The 20,587-nt window shown below is 65.4% G+C and overlaps 2 protein-coding genes and 1 pseudogene across 4 annotated transcripts; 1 reads left to right on the top strand and 2 right to left on the bottom strand.

Moving 5' to 3' along the window:
- Positions 1-179: 179 nt before the first annotated feature.
- LZTR1 (leucine zipper like post translational regulator 1) lies at positions 180-12,936 on the top strand. Of its 3 annotated transcripts, none has more exons than XM_070385717.1 (21): positions 180-338; positions 1,108-1,170; positions 3,593-3,649; positions 5,242-5,321; positions 5,629-5,737; positions 6,419-6,502; positions 7,048-7,105; positions 7,404-7,543; positions 7,866-8,067; positions 8,452-8,607; positions 9,009-9,119; positions 9,234-9,326; positions 9,411-9,491; positions 9,578-9,743; positions 9,869-10,038; positions 10,133-10,289; positions 10,839-10,965; positions 11,037-11,186; positions 11,658-11,763; positions 11,842-11,922; positions 12,148-12,936. In XM_070385717.1, exons 3-21 carry the CDS (start codon positions 3,600-3,602, stop codon positions 12,262-12,264), a joined length of 2,238 nt encoding a protein of 745 aa, XP_070241818.1. In that variant the 5' UTR covers positions 180-338; positions 1,108-1,170; positions 3,593-3,599; the 3' UTR covers positions 12,265-12,936. The 3 variants fall into 3 exon arrangements, with proteins under 3 accessions (XP_070241818.1, XP_070241816.1, XP_070241817.1); XM_070385715.1 differs by lacking the exon at positions 180-338 and adding an exon at positions 392-672; XM_070385716.1 differs by lacking the exons at positions 180-338; positions 9,234-9,326; positions 9,411-9,491 and adding an exon at positions 392-672.
- Positions 12,870-15,637, bottom strand: THAP7 (THAP domain containing 7). The gene is made up of 4 exons (XM_070385719.1): positions 15,383-15,637; positions 14,939-15,094; positions 14,403-14,540; positions 12,870-14,219 (listed from the first exon to the last, which is right to left on the bottom strand). The coding sequence occupies exons 1-4, from the start codon at positions 15,460-15,462 to the stop codon at positions 13,667-13,669; spliced, it is 927 nt and encodes a 308-aa protein (XP_070241820.1). The 5' UTR covers positions 15,463-15,637; the 3' UTR covers positions 12,870-13,666.
- A 565-nt stretch (positions 15,638-16,202) lies between these two features.
- On the bottom strand, positions 16,203-19,805 carry LOC102273705 (tubulin alpha-3 chain-like; annotated as a pseudogene).
- Between the last annotated feature and the right edge of the window lie 782 nt (positions 19,806-20,587).

Raw genomic sequence — 20,587 nt, 5'->3', positions numbered from 1 at the left:
GGCCGGGGACCCAGCAGGAATGGGACTGCCGCGGGGACCACGGGGGCCGCTGCGAGCCCGGAACCCTTCCGTTCGGGATTCCGGGCGCGGCGGACAATCGCGACGGAGCCACGCGCACAGGGCATGCCGGGAGCCGCGCCGGGGACATGCGGGCCGGGCGGGGCAGCTGCCGGGTCCACGCACTCTGGAGCGGGGGCTGAGTGGGTACGGCGCGCCGCGGAAAACATTTCTGGGGAGACCACCATGAGCTCGCCCCGCAGGCCAGCAGGTAGAGTCCATCCGAGACTCGCCCAAGAGTGAGGACGGCGCCGGCCGGAAGTGCACGGCTGAACCCGGAGGTGCGCGGCGGAACTCGGAAGTGCTCGCCGGAGGCCGGCGCAGTGCTCGCCGGGAAATGTAGTTCCGCGGGGGCGGCTCGGGGCGGCGGCCGCGCGTCCCGCAGCCCCGGGGTCCCATCGGCCGAGGACTCGGCATGGCGGGGCCGGGCGGCTCGGGCGGCCCGATCGGGGCCGGGGCGCTGGCCGGCGGCGCGCGGTCCAAGGTGGCCCCGAGCGTGGACTTTGACCACAGCTGCTCGGACAGCGTCGAGTACCTGACGCTCAATTTCGGGCCCTTTGAGACCGTGCATCGTTGGCGACGCCTCCCGCCCTGCGACGAGTTCGTGGGGGCCCGGTACGGCGGGGCGGGGGGTCCCGGGGACGGGGGTGTCCGAGCGGGTCTCTGGCGCGGCACAGGGGCGAGGCCGGGTTGCGCTGTCCCGGGGCCCGACGCGGTAGTATTTGGGGGGCTGGGGGGTTGGTGATCAGGGTTAGGGGAAGGGGCTTCCGGGGGGATCCCCGAGCACAGTGCCCGGGGCTGCGGACTACGGTCACGTTGTGTTTGTGGGCGTGGAGCTGGAGCCCCGGGGCTCCGCAGTGGGGTGGGAGAGTCAGGGGTCTCCACGCTCGGAGCCCTTTGGGGGTGCTGCTGGAGCTTGGGAGTCTCCACCGATCTTGGGGAGGAGGGTTGTTATCCGACTTAGGTGGCAGCCCCCCGTGCCGAGTCTGGCTGGCGGGTGCCCCCCAGGAGGGTCCTGGCCTGACGGCCGCCTGCCCCCTCTGTCTCCAGGCGCAGCAAGCACACAGTGGTAGCCTATAAAGATGCCATCTATGTGTTTGGTGGAGACAACGGGTGAGTCTGGGTTTCAAGGGAGGAGTGGGGTGGTGGGGACTTGGTCTCTGCGGCTCCACTGACACTCTTCCAGGTGTTAGCTAAGCCCTGGGCCCGGGCTGCCGAATCCGTGAGGCTCCCTCAGCTGTGGGGAGCACACACTCAGGTCAGGGAACCGGCTCTGTCTTTCCGCATGAGTGGACTCAGCCTTGAAGGAGACACGTCTGCCCTGGCCGGTGCCTCGGCCAGGCGCTCCTCCTTCCCCGTGCCTCACGCGGGCGGCTGACAGGGTTGGGAGGATGCAGATTTCCTGCCTTCCCGCATCTCTCACTTGCTCAAGGGTTTCCCTACGTTTCGCTGCACGTGCCTGGCAAACAGCCTTTCCCGGTGGCCCATCTCCACCCCACGACAGTTCCTGGTTCAGTGGTGGCTGGTTCCTTCCGTGAAGCAGCTGCAGCTGCCAAGGTGGCCCTTGGTCTTTTCGGCCGCGTCCTGCTGCTGGCCTGGTTCCTCCAGGAGCTGCATCTCCCCGGAGGCACCGAGCTGTCTTAGCAAGGGCGGGGCCCCACCAAGCGCAGCACAGCAGGCCGGAAGGCTTATTGTGCACCAGGAGAGGGGTGTGAAGTTTGCTCAGCCTCCCTGGAGAGAAGTGAGCCAGGCCAACGAGGAAGAGTCTGGAGCAGAGGGATCAGTGTGGCAGAACTGTGCTGCCTGGAGTCTGCTGGGCTTCCCTGCCGCGTCCACCCCAGATGTACACAGGAGAGGCCAGGGATGGCCCCTCGGGGCTCTGGAGGGCTGGGAGCCAGCTGAGTGTGAGGCTGAAGTTGGGTTCCTGGACACACGGGGCTCGGTTGAGGTCAGCTTGGTGGCTTTGAGAAGGTGGCTTCAACCCTCCACTGCCCCCGGATCTCCTCTGTCGAAGGCGGTGAGCCTCCGCCTTGCTTTTGAAAGGTGCTCCTGAGGGTCAGTGAGCCCCGGGCTGTCAGGGCCCAGGACACAGGTGTCCCTGTGGGGCAGGGGAGCTGTGGGCGCAGACCGATCCTGCCCTTGAGCTGTCCGCCCCTCTCCGCCACAGACCGGCCTGTAGCTCAGGCAGGCCTGGCCTCTGACGGGCTGCGGCCGCGGTCCCACAGGATCCCTCCATGGGGCCTGCACACTGGGGAGAAGGGTCTCCTAGGCATGACCCCTGGCTTCCAGCCTCTCTGCCCATGTGCAGCCATCTGGAGCACGTTCCTTCTCGGCTCATAACCCCGCATGGCCCCCTCTCTTTGGGGCAAGGCGCACGCCTTCCTGGCAGTGTGTGAGACCCGGCACACCTGTGCCCACAGCTCCCCTGCTCTTGCCTGTGCGGCACTGGACACTCTGCCTCGCTGTGTCTTGATGGCACGTGAGGACCCTCCCACTGCCTCCCTGCTTCCCACCCTCCCTCCCCTTCCTCTAAATCTCCTGGGATTGAGGCCTCCCCCACCACCCCTCAGACCAACTGGACTAGCTGGTGGCCTCCCCTCCACTTCTGCGCCTCTTACGGGCTCCACTGGTCCTCAGAGCACCCAGATGTTTGCCATCTGTCTCCTCGGCCAAGGCTGGAGCTCTGGCCCAGGGCTGACGATTCAATACATGTGTGTCATTTCCGGGAATGAACTGAGGAAGAGGCATCCATCCCCAGGGGTTTACTGCAGCCTGAAGGAGACCTCCTGAGCCAGAAAAGGCCTAGTGGCCAGCGCAGGGCTGGGGGTGATGAGTCCCCTGCCCTGTGCCCGGGACACAGCCTTGAGTGACAGCTGTGTAGCCGGAAGCAGAAACATTTTCTCTGCAACGAGACACTAAGAGAAGGATTTGTCTCGTTCGAGTTGTAACTTTGTAAACAGGCAAAGGTGGCTCCTCCGGCTCAGAGGGGTGTGCAGGGTGAGGGAGGGGCCCCGGTCTGCTCTGCTTCTCCGCCCCTGGGGCGTGGCCTCAGGCCCTGTGGTCGCCCAGGCTGCTTCTTGGAGAGGGAGCGGGGGCACAGGCCCGGCCCACGGGCAGGGGCGCTGGGCTCTCCTTGGGTGGAACCCCTTCTTGCTCTTACGATGAGGGCTGGGGGTAACGTGGGGTGTTGTTAGGTGGCCTGTGGATCTGCTTTGTGCTTTATTGTATCTTGAATGTGGTTATTACCTTGGCTCTGCGATAAAGAGGCAACAGGAAGAGAGAGAAGGCAAGAGGCCTCCCTGACCCGCTGCGGCCTGGGAGCGGGAGTGGGGTGGCTGGGGAGGCGCAAGGTGCCTGGAACCAGGCAGGCTGGCCCCGCCTCCATGGCGGCCCCGGGTCCCGCATCCACGGGGAGCTCCCTTTGGGGTCCCGTCTCTGGGCCCTTGAGCATCAGCTGGTCGCCCTGGCCGAGCCTCTCAATCAGCTGCCCCAGCCCTGGCTCAGTGTCCATCCCCCGGTCCCCGCTGTCTTTCAGGAAGACGATGCTCAACGACCTCCTGCGTTTCGACGTGAAGGACTGCTCCTGGTGCAGGTGGGCGCCCCGGCCAGACACGGAGCACCCCTGTGCGGGTCCCGTGCAGGCAGAGCTAGAGATGCTCCGAGCGGTTGATGACCGCACCAGCCCTCTCTTAGTGACCCCTGGCCGCCTTCTCTCTTCTTTCTACTTCCTGACTTTCTTTTCTGGGCTATGGCTGAGATTGGTTTTTCCGAATCCTGTGATTTTAAGGGATCTGTTTGATCCAGTTGTGGGTCCTTAGACTCTGCTTCAGGAGAGCTGTTCCACCACCAGGTCCATCTCCCAGGCCAGGGGCTGCTGTGGGAGCCGACTGGGGGGCCGTGAGCTGACGGGTCCTTCCAGGATGGTCTCCGCCACTACAGGGACCGACCAGCAGCTGCCCCCCACCCTCCCTTCCCCTGGGCCCATCCCATTCCAGGAGGCCCTGCACGGGCAGTGGGCAGCCTGCAGGTCCTGGGTCCTTTGCCTACTGTGTGGTCTTGGGCAAGACACCTGCCCTCTCTGAGCTCTGGATGTTTGTCCCCTTCTGCTCCAGTCCAGCCCCGGTGGGGGCAGCTCCCAGCTGAGGGGAGGAAAAGGTCCTGGGGCTAGGAAGTGTTGGGCTTCCTCCTGAGCTGTGCCCGCTGCCAGCCTCTGCAGCAGCTCTGGGCCCTGCCTTCCGCGGGGGCAGGGGTGTCTCACCACCCCCACCTTTGACAGAGGAGGATGTCTGGGCCCGGGAGTTGCAGCGGCACCCTGCCCAGACCCCCGGGTGGCGCTGGGGTCACTTCAGTTTGTGTGATGTTTCTCTCACGCTTGATTGTAACCTGTGTCCAAGAGTTACGGATGAACTGGAAAATCACTCTCAAGACTTTGAATTCATGGTTAAAAATTGCTTCGGTTAAAAGTCTGAAAAGGAGCAGCCCCAGGAAAGCAATATAAATGGGTATATAATTCCGTGAATAAGTCCCATGTACACCTGCAGCCTGGGGCCACAGCAGGGGATGATTCCAGAGTGGCCAGGATGCCAACTCGTGATCCCACTCTGCTCAGTCCAGTCTGACTCTTGGCAGTCCCATAGGCTGCGTGCCAGGCTTCCCTGTCCTCAACTGTCTCCTGATGCGGTTTTGTGCTACATCACTTCAGTCGTGTCCGACTCTCTGTGACCCCGTGAACTGTAGCAGCCAGGCTCCTCTGTCCATGGGATTCTCCAGGCAAGAAGACTGGAGTGGGTTGCCATCTCCTCCTCCAGGGCATCTTCCCGACCCCAGGATCGAACCTGGGTTTCCTGCAGCTGGCTCCTGGGCCGCATTGCAGGCGGATACTTTACCGCTGAGCCACCAAGGAAGCCCACTGTCTCTTGGAGTTTGCTCAGATTCGTGTTCACTGAGTTGGGCATAGAGAAGTTACAGAAAATTCCCAGAGGCGTAATTGTGGGGAAGGCGGGGAGGTGCACACCCCGGCTGTGGACGGCGGTCTCTGGCAGAGGGGCTACATGTTAGGTCTAGTGCTTGCTTGTTTTTTCCTTAGTTGGCATTTTTTAAGGCTTCTATCGGAAGAAGGTAGAGGGCAGTTTGGGGGTGATGGGGCTGCCCGCGCTGACACCTGATGCCCCTTCCCCCACCCAGGGCCTTCACCACTGGGACCCCTCCGGCCCCCCGCTACCACCACTCTGCCGTGGTCTACGGGAGCAGCATGTTCGTCTTCGGTGAGAGGCGCCTCCCATCGAGCCTCGGCCCCGGGCTGTGCTGGGCCAGCCTCTCTGTGCCCCGTCCTCCAGCGCATGTGCTGGGTCGGGGGCCTCTCGGGGGCCCCTCCCCCGACCGTCCTGATCTCCAGGGGGGCACCGTCTGCCTCTGTGGCCCGGCTGCTGTCCCCAGAGCCTTGAGCAGGAGCTGATGGGCTGCAGGGGTCCTGGGGGACACGCTGACCAAGGGCAGATCCCGCCCCCGCCCCCTGGGTTTGCAGATTAAACTGACACCTTGGCCTTTGAGGGCTCCTTGCTCTCTTTACAGGGGGCTACACTGGCGACATTTACTCCAACTCAAACCTGAAGAACAAAAACGACCTCTTTGAATACAAGTTTGCAACTGGCCAGTGGACAGAGTGGAAAATTGAAGGACGGTGAGACTGCTGAGACCTTGGGGTTGTACGGGCTGCCATGCTGGGTCTTGGGGGGTGGCCAGCCTGGACTGGCCTCTGTGGGGTTACAGATGAAGGGGCCTTCCAGGACGGCCCAGGGCTTAAGACTCCGCCTTCCAAGGCAGGGGGTGTGGGTTCGAACCCTGGTCAGGGAGCTACGATCCCACTTGCCTCGGCCAAAGGACGGAAGCACAAAACGGAAGCAGCGTTATGATAAATCCAGCGAAGACTTTAAAAGCTAGATGAGGAGCCCGCAGCCTGAGAGAGGGCACACAGCGGCCCGAGCTGGGAGTCCGTGTCACCTGCCAGCCGGCCCCGTTTATGCGTCCCTGGCTCTTAGCTCCCGTAGATCCCTCCAGAGGGTAGAGGACCCAGTGTTCTGCGGATGGCGCTTCTCTGACCCTGCTTCACAGGCACCCCCTCGATACCAGGCGGGGGCTTGGAGGGGGCTCTGTGCCCTTGGACGTGTGACTCCTCGTCCAGTGCCCTGGCCTCGCGGGCTCAGACTCTGCCAGTCCCTTATTCCCAGCAGCCCGGGTCAGCGGGTGTAGGCATGGCCGCCCCAGGGCGGTGGGGCTCACAGGGCTGGGACCCGGGCTGTGTGGGGCTGTGCAGCTCAGCTCTGCCCAGGGTGCCCCCAGCCCTGCCCTCCACTCGCCCCAGGCTGCCAGTCGCCCGCTCGGCCCACGGTGCCACGGTGTATAGCGACAAGCTGTGGATCTTCGCGGGCTACGACGGCAACGCCAGGTAGGCCGTGGCCCGGAGACGCACCGGGGGACAGAGCGGCCCTCCTGCCCCGGGGAGGGGGTGGGAGCTGGGTTTCTCAGGAGGGTGGGTGTGTGGATGGGGCTTGGGGAAAGCTGCTGAGTGGAGGCCCCCCACCAGACCCTCACCAGGGACAGGTGCCAGCTCCCCTGAAACTCCTGGGATGACTGAAGGCGTGGTGGGCCCCCCACGTCTGGGCTGCTGGTCAAGCATGTTCAGGACCGTAGCTGGTGTCCTCGGAGCTCAGAGCGGGGGAAGCAGGCGCCTTCCTGTTGTGGAACGTTGACATTGCTGTGTTCTGATTGCAAAAACACCAAGGACCCCAGCCAGTTCCAGAAGCCCCGAGTGCCACAGGCTTCATGGTGGCCCCAGGAGTGTTGGGGCAGCCCCCAGCCAAAGCCCCCACCCCGAGACCACTCTGTAGTCCCCGGTCAGATTCCCTCCTGGGCCTTCTGTCCTAGCCAGGCCCAGGCCCACCCTGACCACCAGCCCAGCTGCGGGGTCCCGCCCCCTCTGTCCTGATGCAGGTTGAACGACATGTGGACCATCGGCCTCCAGGACCGGGAGCTCACGTGCTGGGAGGAGGTGAGGGGCGTGGGGTGGGAGGCGGCCACGCCGAGCCTGCAGCTTCCGTAGCTGGGGACAGTGCGTCCTTCCTTGGGCACAATGGGGGCGACCGCTGCTGGGGTCTGGGGTGGTCTGTCCGCCCGCTGCCCTGCTGCCCCTGTTGTGAGGGCTTCACCCCAACTGTTGACCCTGGGCCCGTTCACGTGGGGGCTTTAAGCTGTTGTTCAGATGTGGACTGTGACTCCTCGGGGTGAGCGTAGCCGCAGCTCAGTGGCCCGGGCCGGGTGCAGGGCTGAGCGGCCTCCGCACCACGCAGGTGGCCCAGAGCGGCGAGATCCCGCCCTCCTGCTGCAACTTCCCCGCAGCCGTGTGCAGGGACAGGATGTTCGTCTTCTCGGGCCAGAGTGGGGCCAAGATAACCAACAACCTCTTCCAGTTCGAGTTCAAGGACCAGACGTGAGTGCCCTGTGGGTGGAGCCCCCGTCAGCGCTCCACACCCGCGCCAGGGGCTGCCCTGTGGGCCGCACACGCAGCCGGCCACCTTGGTGCAGGCCCCTGCGCAGCCTGGATGGGCTCCTCTGGGTCCCAGCGTGAGGACAGCTGCCCCTAGCCCTCCCCTGCTGCCTGCCCTGTGGGGGATTGAGGCTGAGGCGGACCCCGCGGTGGTCCCGAGGGGCCAGACGGGGCTGGCGCCAGGGTGGACTGGGGCGGGGGCTCAGAGCCCAGGCGGAGCCGCCGCTCCATGGGTGGTCACACGCAGGGTGAACCCGCCTCGCAGGTGGACACGCATCCCCACCGAGCACCTGCTCCGGGGCTCCCCACCGCCCCCGCAGCGGCGCTACGGACACACCATGGTGGCCTTTGACCGCCACCTCTATGTGTTCGGGGGCGCTGCTGACAACACCCTCCCCAACGAGCTGCACTGCTACGACGTGGACTTCCAGACCTGGGAGGTCATCCAGCCCAGCTCGGATAGCGAGGTGAGCGCGGCTGGCCCACCGGAGGCTGAGGCCAGAGCCGGGAGCTCCAGGCGGCCAGCAGGAGTGAGGCTGGGATGCCCAGGGCCCTCGGCCCCAGACACCGCCGGCCCAGCCCTCTGCCCTCCACTGAGCACCTGCGGGTAACACGCGGCAGCGCTGTGCGTGCGCCGTGCCGAGCACGTTCCCGGGATGTGCGCATGAACGAGGCCTGGATCCCGTCTCCGCCATGCCGGGGGAGCCCCCCGTTTTCCGGCCCCTCCTACACCCACGCTGTGGCCCCAGCACCCAGCACCCAGCATCTGCATGCTGGGTGGGGCCAGCAGCGGCCTTCCGCCGCCGGCCCAGCCCTTGCTGAGGGCCTCTGCTCGCACCTATCACCCCCAGGTAGGCGGGGCCGAGATGCCAGAGCGAGCGTCTGCTTCCGAGGAGGTGCCCGCTCCTGGCTCCGAGGAGCGGGCCGGCTGCAAGAAGTCCCGGGACGTGTTCGGCCTGGACTTCGGCAGCACCACCTCCAGGCAGCCCTCCCTGCCTGCCTCAGAGGTGAGGCCCGGCACCCTCGTGGTTCCCCACCCCCACTCACGCCCTGGAGCCAGTGGTGTGGTCAGGAGGCAGAGGCTCGGGGGTCACCCAGCAAGTGAGGGGAGGCCCGGAGCCCACGCCCCCTGGCCGGGCCGCAGGAGTGCAGCACGTGGCGCCTGGCGCCGCCTCGCGGGGCACAAGGCCTACCCTTCCCTTCTGCGCACACAGGCCCCACCTCCCCCCACACGTGGTTTTTCTGGGGAGGGGGGCGTCTGGTCTCCTGTCCTGTGATCCCCTGCCCTTCCAGGCCACGGGTGCCGTCCTCGTTTACAGCCTGGCCGGCGCGGGGCCTCAGGCAGCCCCGCCGCGGGACACCCCCCGGCCTTCCCCTCCCTTACGCTGACTGACCCCTCTCCACGCAGCTGCCCAGCGGAAGACTCTTCCACGCGGCCGCCGTCATCTCGGACGCCATGTACATCTTCGGGGGCACAGTGGACAACAACATCCGAAGCGGGGAGATGTACAGGTTCCAGGTGGGTGGCCTGCCGCGGAGAGCCCGGACGCCGAGGCCGGGGTGGGGGCGGGCGCTCGTGGGCCGGGACGGCGGGCTGCGCCGCGCCGGCCAGCAGCGGGGTCTCTGCTCGCAGTTCTCCTGCTACCCCAAGTGCACGCTGCACGAAGACTACGGGCGGCTGTGGGAGAGCCGCCAGTTCTGCGACGTGGAGTTCGTGCTGGGCGAGGTGGGTGCCCCCACCCTGCCCGTGCCCGCCAGCGGCCCCTGCCCCGGGCCCTCGCCCCCCACCGAGCCCTGCCTCTCCCCGCAGAAGGAGGAGCGCGTGCAGGGCCACGTGGCCATCGTCACGGCGCGCAGCCGCTGGCTCCGCAGGAAGATCGCGCAGGCGCGGGTGAGGCCGCGCGCGCCCCGCGGCACCCCTGCCCCGGCCCGCCTGCCGCTTCCGTGGCGCCCTGAGCCCTCTTCCTCTGCCTACAGAAACTGGACGAGGAGGCGGCCCCGGCGCCCAGGGAGGGCCCCGCGGCTGCTGCAGGAGCGGCCCGGCCGGCCCTGCTGCGCGTGGCCATCCGCGAAGCGGAGGCGCGGCCGTTCGAGGTTCTCATGCAGTTCCTCTACACCGACAAGATCCAGTACCCGCGGAAAGGTCGGCGCGCCGCGGCGGGGCGGGCCCCGGTGGGTGGGCCCCAGGTGGGCAGGCGGGGCGGCCTCTGGCTCCCAGGCCCAATTCCCCCGCGCGGCCCAAGGCTCACGGGGGCTCTGGGGGCGCAGGTCACGTGGAGGACGTGCTGCTCATCATGGACGTGTACAAGCTCGCGCTGGGCTTCCAGCTCTGCCGCCTAGAGCAGCTGTGTCGCCAGTACATCGAGGCCTCGGTGGACCTGCAGAACGTGCTGGTCGTGTGCGAGAGCGCCGCCCGGCTGCAGCTGGGCCAGCTCAAGGTACCGCCAGGGTCCCCCGACGGCCCCCGCCCCCGCCCCTCCCGCTGCGGACCCGGCCCGGGGGTCCTGACCCGGGCCCACCGCCTGTGTGCAGGAGCACTGCCTGAACTTCGTGGTGAAGGAGTCGCACTTCAACCAGGTGATCATGATGAAGGAATTCGAGCGCCTCTCCTCCCCTCTGATCGTGGAGATTGTGCGGCGGAAGCAGCAGCCGCCGCCCCGCGCCCCCTCCGACCAGCCGGTGGACATCGGTAGGGAGCCCGCCTCTTCTGAGGGCAGAGGGCACCTTGGGCACAGGGTCCAACTGTGGGCGACTCATGCTCGGGCAAGGCGGAGCCCCGCCAAGTGGGCTGGGCGCCAGGGCTGCACCTCCGGGGGCCCCGGGGGCACATGGGCCCTTGCTGGCAGCTGCTGCCCTGAGGGGGGCGCCAGGCCTGGGGGTCTGTCTTTAGTGGGTCAGCTTTTCTTCCAGGTGCGCCCAGGTCTGGGGCCTGATGAGGGGTGGGCGCGGCCCTCAGATGCTCGGTGCCTCCCTCTCCTGTCCCCACCGAGCCGGGAAGGGACCTTAGGCTCCTTCACCCTCTGGCCCCGGCTCCAGGTGACACAGCACAGGGGCGGGGCGGGCTCTGGGGGCCAAGTCAGAGAGGAGGCCGGGCTGCAGGTGGGGGTGGAGCCCCAAGGGCCAAAGCAGGGGGAGGGGCTTGTTGGGGGGAGCAAGGCCACGTGCCAGATGCCCAGGGGGCGGGTATCAAGCCCTAAGTCAGGAGCAGCCCTCTAACAGGCTCCCTCCACGCCCCCAGGCACGTCTCTGATCCAGGACATGAAGGCATACTTGGAGGGCGCGGGCGCGGAGTTCTGCGACATCACCCTCCTGCTGGACGGGCACCCGCGGCCAGCCCACAAGGCCATCCTGGCCGCCCGCTCCAGGTGGGTGGGGTGTGGCGCGTGGGCTCGGGTCGGGCGCTGGCTGCCTTGCTGAGGCTGCCTGCCGCCCGCAGCTACTTCGAGGCCATGTTCCGGTCCTTCATGCCCGAGGACGGCCAGGTGAACATCTCCATTGGGGAGATGGTGCCCAGCAGGCAGGCCTTCGAGTCCATGCTGCGCTACATCTACTATGGCGAGGTCAACATGCCGCCCGAGGACTCCCTGCATCCTAGCCTCAGGCTTCCGGCCACGCCCGGCAGCCTTGGACCCCGCCAGCCAGGGGCTGGGCGGTTTCCCAAGGATTCCTGGTGGCCCCGTCTCCCCTGAGCTCTCTGGAGCAGTGGGTCCAGCTCAGAGGGGTCTGCAGCCAGGAGGGATGGGGGGCTTCGAGGACACGTGGCTCCCAGCCATGTCTGCTCCGTGCTGGTCGGTGCAGGGGAGGGCGAGGATGGGTCTGCAGGTGCGTGGGGGACTTTCCTTGGGAGAGGAGCCTCGGGTGTTCTTTGGATCCTGAATTGGGCCCTGGACCCCCAAGTGGTTCAGAGCCCAGGCAGAGGGCAGGTCTGCCCTGCCTGGATGGGAGCCCCGCGTCCTGGTGGTGGGCAGGCCCCTCCTGTCCTGAGGCGGGGCAGCCCAGGCTCAGGGTGGAGGGGAGGCAGGCTCGCTTGGCCGGGGGCTCCTTAACCAGCCCCCAGCTACTTGTTCTCGGCGCCCTACTACTACGGCTTCTACAACAACCGGCTGCAGGCCTACTGCAAGCAGAACCTGGAGATGAACGTGACGGTGCAGAACGTGCTACAGGTGCGGCCCTGGCCCTCCACGTCCGGGCGGGGGCGGGGCGGGCGGCCGGGGCAGCGCCTCAGGAGCCCGCTGTTGCAGATCCTGGAGGCGGCGGACAAGACGCAGGCCCTGGACATGAAGCGGCACTGCCTGCACATCATCGTGCACCAGTTCACCAAGGTCAGGGCTCCGCCCTGCCTGCAGGGCGCACTCCCGTCGGTAGCCAGGCCTGGGTGGGGTGCAGGGGGCTGGAGGCTGGCCCCCTGCAGCAGTGGGCGCTGGGGGTAACCAGACGGAGAGGTCCACCCGCTGGCCGCTCCCCGCCCCCCAGAAGACCGCGGTTGCCTGGCCCGGGGCAGAAGGGAGAACCTGGTTCTATCCTCTGGCCTCTGGTTGCCTCCGCAGGTTTCCAAGCTGCCCACGCTGCGCTCGCTGAGCCAGCAGCTGCTGCTGGACATCATCGATTCGCTGGCCTCCCACATCTCAGACAAGCAGTGTGCAGAGCTGGGGGCCGACATATGAGGGCCCAAGTGATGCTGCCCTGCCCGCTGCAGACTGTGCCGGTCACACTTGGGCCTGCAGCTTAGGGGTCCAGTGTCCAGAGCCTCCCGAAGGGAGCTGAGTGGACACGGGGGTGTCTCAAACCCCCCATCTCATTGCTGAGGATACACGTCCCCCAGGAAACGGACAGTGAAGCAGGTCTCTGGCTTGCAGCCTCTCCCAGGGTGGGATGCCAGGCCTCAATGGTGAGGACTCCACAGGAGGAAGGGCCTGGCCAGGGCCCAGAGGGGCAAGGAGCCTGTCAGGGAACTGGCTTTGGGTCCCCTACCGTCTTGCAGGGACCCAGCATGGCTTGTGCCTCCTGCCAAGCCATGGGTCACGTTGCCAAGACGCCTTGATGTGGGCCGTACAGCAACCCCCAACCCTCATCAAGGTCGGTGTAAGGGTCCTGTCCTGCCACCCAGAGCTTGGGCAGGTGGAGTCCAACTCCGGATGAATTGTGAGGCGGGAAGGGCTCTGAGCTCAGCTCCCAGCCGGAAGGGTCAGCATCTCCGGACAGCCAGGCCCCCCGGCGCAGGTGCACGTCGGGGCCCTGGGTGTCCCGGAAGTCAGAGACGTGCCAGGTCCCCGCTTGTCCCCCTATTTATTGTCAATAGGCTTGCCTCCATTAAAGCCACAGCAACGCTACCTGCACCCACAGCTCGTCGCACAGTCCTCCCAAGGCCAGGCCAGGCCAGGCGGCCCGAGGGCTCAGGACACACCAGCCTCGCGTGGCTCTCTGTTCACTCACCACCCCACGGAGGGCTGCGGGGAGGAATGAAGGCCGGCCTCGGGCCTCTCCCGGTCCCTTGCTGGCTGCCTGACTCTTGGGCTGCCTGGAGGCTCCTGCCTGGGAAGGGCCGGGCCGCCCCATCCTCTGTCCTGCGGCCATCCCAGTGGGTGAGGCACCACTCTGCCTCCCTTGTGGGAACAACAGCTCTTGTGCTCAGGCTGCCAGGAAGCCACTTGAGGGGGAAACTGTCTTCTGAGCCTTAAAGCTCGTTTCCTGCCTCGGGTTGTGCCCCCAGGATAAACACAGGGCCTGCCACACCTCCGGCCTGACTGACAAGCCCTGGGTGTGGTGGGTGGGTGGACAGCCTTAGTCTAGGAGTGCTCACCTGGAGACAGCAAGTTCAGCAATGGCCTGAGAGAGGTGGACCTCGCCGGCCTGGGGGCTTGGGAATCACCGTGACTGCAGGGCCGAGCCCTCTGGGGGCTACAGCCAGTCAGGGGAGATGGACATGGTACCCAGGGGGCGGGGCCCCAGCCCTCAGCTGAGCCAGAGAGCAGGGCTTTCTGGGATCCCCTTTATTGTGGCGGACACAGCTAGGGGCACCTCCCTCTCCAGGTGGATCCACAGGCCAAGTGCTGCTGGACGGGCCCCTCAGGCCATGCTGCTGCTCAGCTGCATGGCAAAGTCCTGCACATGCTCCTTCAGGGTCTGCCGGGCGTCGGCCTGGGCCCGCTTCTCCCGCGCCCGCTCCTGCTGCAGCTTGGTCAGCCGCAGCCGCAGCCGCTGCTCCCGCCGCTTGCAGGCCTGCAGCTGGCGCTGGGCCTTGTCCAGGGCGTCGAGGGCGGCCTCGGCCCGCCGCTTCCAGAGCAGGGCGCTGCCCACCTGGTAGCTGTGCTCGTTCTGGATGTAGGCGCCGGCGGGCGGCGGGAGGCGCAGCATGTAGGCCGAGGGCGAGACAGGCCTCGGCTCCAAGGGGGACGGCTGGCGCTCTGGGGAGGGCTGGGCGCTGCAGCCCGCTTCATCTGCCTGGGCGCCCAGGGGCCCCAGGAGGTCGGAGAAGGGGCTGCTGAGGCCAGGCTCCAGCCTCCCGGCTGGGGAGGCAGACAAAGCAGCAGGTGCCGAGGCCTCTTCCACAGGAAAGCAGGTGAGGTCGGCAGGTGGAGGCGGGGAAAACGGAGTGGTGGGCCCTCGGCCCTCAGAGCAGCTGGGAAGAGACAGACAGACTGACACGCCGGGCCAGGCGCAGGGTGCCCTGACCCACTTCACAGCTCCTCTAACCCCCATCCCTGAAGCCACTCCACAGGCTCCCAGCCCCGCCCAGGAAGGCTGCTGGCCAGCACCCTGAAGGCTGGGCCCTCGGGGCTATACGCAGAGGGACAGCACGTACCGCTTCCTGCATCGCCGCAGCCGGCTGACGTCTGGGGGGCCGGGCGGGTAACCGTGCCCCTTGGTCCTGGTCCGGCGCAACTTCGAGAAAGACTCAAATATGGTGGGAACCGCTCCCTCCTTCAGCCTGTGATAGCCACTGCAGGGAAAGTGGTCTGGGTGAGACGGAGCACAGCCCTGCCACACTGCAAGTCGCAGAGCAGGCTGCCACCCTGGCTCCGTGGGAAGTGGGAGGCATCGTGCCGACAATGAGTTCTGGGAATTTCCCAAGTTAAGGGCCCCACCAGCACTAGAGAAGCAGAGAGAAGGACGGATTTCTTCCGCGCCTTTGCTGGGAGGGCTGGGGTTGCAGGGAGCGCGCTCCAGCCGTGGCCAGTGCGGCAGGAGTGGGGCTACAGTCTCGCTGCTCAGGTCCGTCTGGAGCGGAAGGTGAGGTTACGAGGTAGGAAGCACCAGGGCTGCTACTCCGGGGCCCTCCCCACCGGCCACCCACCCCGTGTCCACGCCCTCCCGACCGCCGGCTGTCATGAGGCTCACCTTATTCCCACCAGCTCAAAGCAGTTGTCCTCGAAGTGCTTGGAGCAGAAGTAGATGTACTCGGACGCCGGGTCCCACAGGCCCTGCCCGCTGGGGTCCAGGCGCTGGCAGTTGGCCAGCCACAAACCCCGCCTCGGGTTGTCCTTCTTGGGAAGCCTGAGGAGCCGAAGGCCCGTGAGCGCGATGGGAAGGCGCGGCCCGGCTCATACCGCCCGCGGACCTCCGGCGAACCCTTCCCGCGCGCAGACCAGGGAGCTGAGGCCCCCGGAGAGGTAGAGGTCCGCTGGGAACCATCGCGCAGCGCAAACGCCGCCTACGGCTGAGGCTGCGGGCCGCCCCCGCCCGCTCCGGGCCCCCCCGAGCCCCGCCCCCGGTGCGAAAGCGCGTGCGCGGCGGCGGGACGGGCGCATGCGCAAGGGGCTGTCCGCGAGCCGGCGCGCTGACCTGTGGAAAGAGATGCCGCGGTTGCGCGTCTCGCGCGTGTCCCGTGTGCAGCAGCCGGCGGCGGAGCAGTGACGCGGCATCTGGGGCAGAGGCGGGACCTCGGTCTCGGCGGCGGCCGGGGCCCAGGCCGCCACCCCGCTCTGGCGGCCCCGGCCTGGCGAGTCTCCCCCGACCGACCTCGCCGAGTCCAGCCCCAGCCCGCTCTTCCGACTCCTGTCTGCGGCACTCACGGTCTCGCCATTGCGGCGCCGCCGAGGTCTCGCGAGGTTTGCTAGCCGCGGAAGTCGGTACCATAGAGACGCGGAAGCGCTCGGCGCTCGCTGAGGGGCGGGTCCCGGAAGCGGCGGGAAGGAGCCGCGGGCCTCGACCAGGCCGCCGGGATCGGGGTGGTGTCGTCAGAGCCGGCACGCACGCGTCCCCCGAGAGAGGGGTTTGCCCTGGGCCAGGGGAGACTAGCGCCGCTCCTCCGGGGCGCACGATGCGGGCCCCGATCCGAAGACCCGCTCGGGTCCGCTTGCTGCCCCGAGGAGCTCGCTGACCCGGCGTGTGTAGGAGGACCGCGCGTCCCCGTACCGCCCCCGCCCCTTTCCGGGTTAACGCGCCAGATGAGGCAGTCAGACAGACGTGCGGCCTTGCCGCCAACACTGCCGTCGGGGAGGAAGACGGCTCTCCCCTAAGCTCACTTGGAAAGGCAGGTATCTGGCCGGGGATTGGGCCCAAAGCAATACACACAGATGATGCTCAACACAAAAACTTTAATAGAGAAGCACGTCTGTGACGGCCGTCGGGGGACCGGGTGCGGGGCTGCGGCCGCGCCCCTTCAGTACTCCTCCCCTTCCTCGGCCTCCGCCTCCACCGAGTCCACGCCCACCTCCTCGTAATCCTTCTCCAGCGCCGCCAGGTCTTCCCGGGCCTCCGAGAACTCGCCCTCCTCCATGCCCTCCCCCACGTACCAGTGCACGAAGGCGCGCTTGGCGTACATGAGGTCGAACTTGTGGTCCAGGCGGGCCCAGGCCTCGGCGATGGCCGTGGTGTTGCTCAGCATGCACACGGCCCGCTGCACCTTGGCCAGGTCTCCCCCCGGGACCACTGTGGGGGGCTGGTAGTTGATGCCCACCTGCCGGAGAAGGACAACATGGTCAAGTGGGGAGTGTGGCCTCGGAAATGGAAGCTTGTTTTTAAAAATGGGGGCCATGGACCCACTTTACATGATGCCCTGTACGAACGGGTACTGTATTTTTCGGCAGTATCTGCCACAGTTTAATACCCTACACTTTCACTTGCTTTTCAGTCTTCTGCATGACTAAAACATCTTGCCACATACACACTTTTATAATGAGAAAACCTAATACAAACATGGAAAAAGATTCCACGAAAATGGTGCACCCCTGAGCAAACGGTTGTTAACATATGAAGTCACACTCAGACTGACAAGTGAGGATTCAACACCATCAGGGGTGAACTTTCTTTCGTGGGGACAGCAGTGTGACCTCCTGTACCTCCCCAGACTGGCCTCTCCTCTGGCTCAGACTCAGCCAGGACGGGAAGCCTGGGCACAGTGCCAGGCACCCCACAGAGTGCTGCCCAGCTGAGAATGCCTTGGGTGGCAGCCTTGCCTTCTCAAGGTCAAAGTAAGGGCACTGAAAGGAAACTCCTCAAGCCAAGAAGAATGGACGAAGACAAGACCTCCCTGGTCCAGATGCTGCGGTTTACTGCAGGGGCCAAGGGCTGACATCTGGCCCAGGGACTAAGATCCCCCTGCCGGGTGACATGGCGGGAAAAAAAAAAAGCTTTCAACCCCAACCTATAACCTAACCTCAGAGGCCTGCAAACATCTATGGAAGGTGTAACTTCGTGGATATTTCCAGATTGGTGAAACCCGTCACATACACTTTATCCCTGAGAGTCACTTTACATGTGTGAGTTGTACACCCTCAGATGGTCCGCGTCAAGGTGTCTTGAAGTGGGGCTCACAGAGGCCAGGTGGGTGCAACAACGTGGGTGTGGTCAGAGGCAAGCTCTGACATTTAAAATGGGAAAACGAAGACCCACACATCGCTGCTACTTGTCCTCGTTTTCAATCTACAAAGGCCCTGGAGATGGCAACTCCCAGACACTGAAGGGACCCCTCAGGGCTGAGACGCGATCCAGCACTTTAGCTAACGCAGATCGCTTGGGAAAAGGACTCAACGAGGAGGAGGGCGAGGGTTAACAAGCCCAGGCGTGGCCAGGCACTTAGCCTGGTGATCAGGGGCTCTAAAGTGGGACATTCTGGGACTTGGCTTCAAATTCTGGACGCTCTTCTCTGCGCAGACGTTTCACTGTGACACTGAATTAGTGTGGTTTTGCATGGGAGGCGGCACTCCAAGTCTGGCTTGGAGAAACAGCAGTGAGCCACCCTTGGCCCCACAGAAACTACTGCACGACGAACGGAAGACCCTCTGTACAGAAACAAACGCTGCCTGAGACTCAGTGACAGCTCGTCGCTGAAGTAATGCGGAATCGAAACCCATTGTTTCTATCACAGATGACCCCCCAGACTCTGACCAGGTTCTTGGGCAAGCAGCGGGGGAAAGTGAGGACAGGCAGGCCTGCGGTCAGGGTCTCTGAAAGCTCCCTCCTCCTGTCGCTGCCCCTGAGGCCGTTAGGTTCTAAAAGCTGTCTCAGCCTCTGTCTCTGAAGTGTAAGATGTTAGTAATGTTAGCCCGTGAGCATTATGGATCGGCTGTGAGAAGTAAAGGTACATCAAGTATGGGTCGGGATGGAGGCGTCCAGCACACTGATTACTAACCTTGCTGTCCCTACAGCCCAGCTGCCCTGGAACAGGGGACCCTCCGCGCCGGTCAGCACCCCGCCCCGGGGCCGGCCACGGGCAGAAAGCTGCGCACACGCCCCCGCCCAGCCTACCTTGAACCCGGTCGGGCACCAGTCCACAAACTGGATGGTGCGCTTGGTCTTGATGGTGGCGATGGCCGCGTTGACGTCTTTGGGGACCACGTCCCCCCGGTACAGCATGCAGCAGGCCATGTACTTGCCGTGGCGAGGGTCACACTTGACCATCTGGTTGGCCGCTCGGCAGGCGTTGGTGATCTCGCCACGGACAGCTGCTCGTGGTAGGCCTCTCGGCCGAGATGACCGGGCGCACGCGGGCCAGGGGGAAGTGGATGCGGGGTAGGGTACCAGGTTGGTCTGGAACTCGGTCAGGTCCACGTTGAGGGCGCCGTCGAAGCGCAGGGAGGCCGTGATGGAGGACACGATCTGCCCGATGAGCCGGTTGAGGTTGGTGTACGTGGGCCGCTCGATGTCCAGGTTGCGCCGGCAGATGTCGTAGATGGCCTCGTTGTCCACCATGAAGGCGCAGTCCGAGTGCTCCAGGGTCGTGTGCGTGGTCAGGATGGAGTTGTAGGGCTCCACCACGGCCGTGGAGACCTGGGGCGCCGGGTAGATGGCGAACTCCAGCTTGGACTTCTTGCCGTAGTCCACCGAGAGCCGCCCATGAGCAGCGACGCGAAGCCCGAGCCGGTGCCGCCCCCGAAGCTGTGGAAGATGAGGAAGCCCTGCAGCCCCGTGCACAGGTCCGCCTGCGGGAGGGAGAGGCGTGAGCCGGGCCGCACGCGCCGCCGAGAGCCGGGCCTGCCCTCCCTGCCGGGAGCCCCCGGGCCCCCGCACCAGTTTGCGGATGCGGTCCAGGACCAGGTCGACGATCTCCTTGCCGATGGTGTAGTGGCCACGGGCGTAGTTGTTGGCCGCGTCCTCCTTCCCGGTGATCAGCTGCTCCGGGTGGAAGAGCTGCCTGTAGGTCCCCGTGCGCACCTCGTCTGCGGGGGGACAGCGGCGGGCTTGGAGGACGCCGTCCCGCCCGCGGCCGGCCCCGGGACCCGCCGCCTGCAGGCCCGCCGCCGTTCCTCCCGGCCTGCGGTCAGGTCTCCGGGAGAGTCTCCAAGACAGACACGCCCCACCTGCCATTTTCGGCTCCGGGGGCCCATCAACCCAGAAGAAGTCTCAGCGTGGTGGGTTCCCAAAGGACGGGAGTGCCCTGGCGGCTCTGTGGGCACCTCTCGCCCACACCCGCCGCTCCACCCCAGGCATCACTGGGACGGTCCTGCCACTCTGGACGGATGCCAGCCTGACTGCCCCGGGCACCCCCCTGTGGCCTGGGTCTCCCGGGCTCCGGGGTGCCTGTCTGTTATCTCCTGGGTGGCCCCTCTCCTCGGAAACTACCTCGGGCTTCTGACCGGGAGGCACCCGGCGAAGGTTCTGGGCTTCCCTTGCCAAGGGGGAGGCTACCTACCGACCACGGTGGGCTCCAGGTCCACGAACACGGCCCTGGGCACGTGCTTGCCGGCCCCGGTCTCGCTGAAGAACGTGTTGAAGGAGTCATCCCCGCCGCCGATGGTCTTGTCGCTGGGCATCTGGCCGTCGGGCTGAATGCCATGCTCCAGGCAGTACAGCTCCCAGCAGGCGTTGCCGATCTGGACGCCCGCCTGCCCCACGTGGATGGAGATGCACTCGCGCTGGAAGCAGAGCAACGAGTGAGGCCTGGCGACATGGCCGTGGTCTCTGCGCGGCACGCAGATCTAACTCAACGTCTGTATGTGCCTCAGAGCGTCTCAGGCTTTCTCAAGCCTTGTTTTCACGGAGCCTTATGTGACCCTTTAAACCCTGTGAAACCTGGCTTGCTCCGAAGCACCTGAGCTGACAGCGCCAGAATTAGCCAAAAGCCTGCGTGTTTGCTACCATAGGTAAATCAGTTGCTTTAAAACTTGCAAGCCATATAATGTCAATGACAAACTCCATGTTATAGCTAGTCACAGTACTTCTCTGAAGAATATAGCAATTTTGATCGTGTCCTGACCAAAGGATAAGCTGTAATGGAGCCGGGAAAGGCAAAGTGGATAGGACCTAAGTCACCTGCCCCTCTAGGTCTACCCTCTGCTCTCTGTCCAGCTGTGTTCCAGGCTGACTTGTACCCCCTAGCTTCTGGTTGCGTTAGCCCGTGTCAGTCAGCAAGACATGGAGGTTAGAGGAAGGTGTGGCCAGGCTGTCTTGGGTTCCTTTTCAAGGGCACAGACTGTGGGCAATCAGCGGTCGTCAGAAACCCACCCGCTGGCTCTTTGTAAGCGCTGCCTCTGCTCACTCCTTGAAGCCTAGGATTAATGGCTCCCAGAACGGCACATGCTGGGACACTGCGCTGTCCTCTGGTGG

Source organism: Bos mutus, chromosome 17 (genome assembly GCF_027580195.1).
Source record: "Bos mutus isolate GX-2022 chromosome 17, NWIPB_WYAK_1.1, whole genome shotgun sequence".
Classification (NCBI taxonomy): Eukaryota; Metazoa; Chordata; class Mammalia; order Artiodactyla; family Bovidae; genus Bos; species Bos mutus.
The sequence above is the reverse complement of the archived record's forward strand: the minus strand, read 5'-3'. Positions and strand labels throughout refer to the sequence as shown.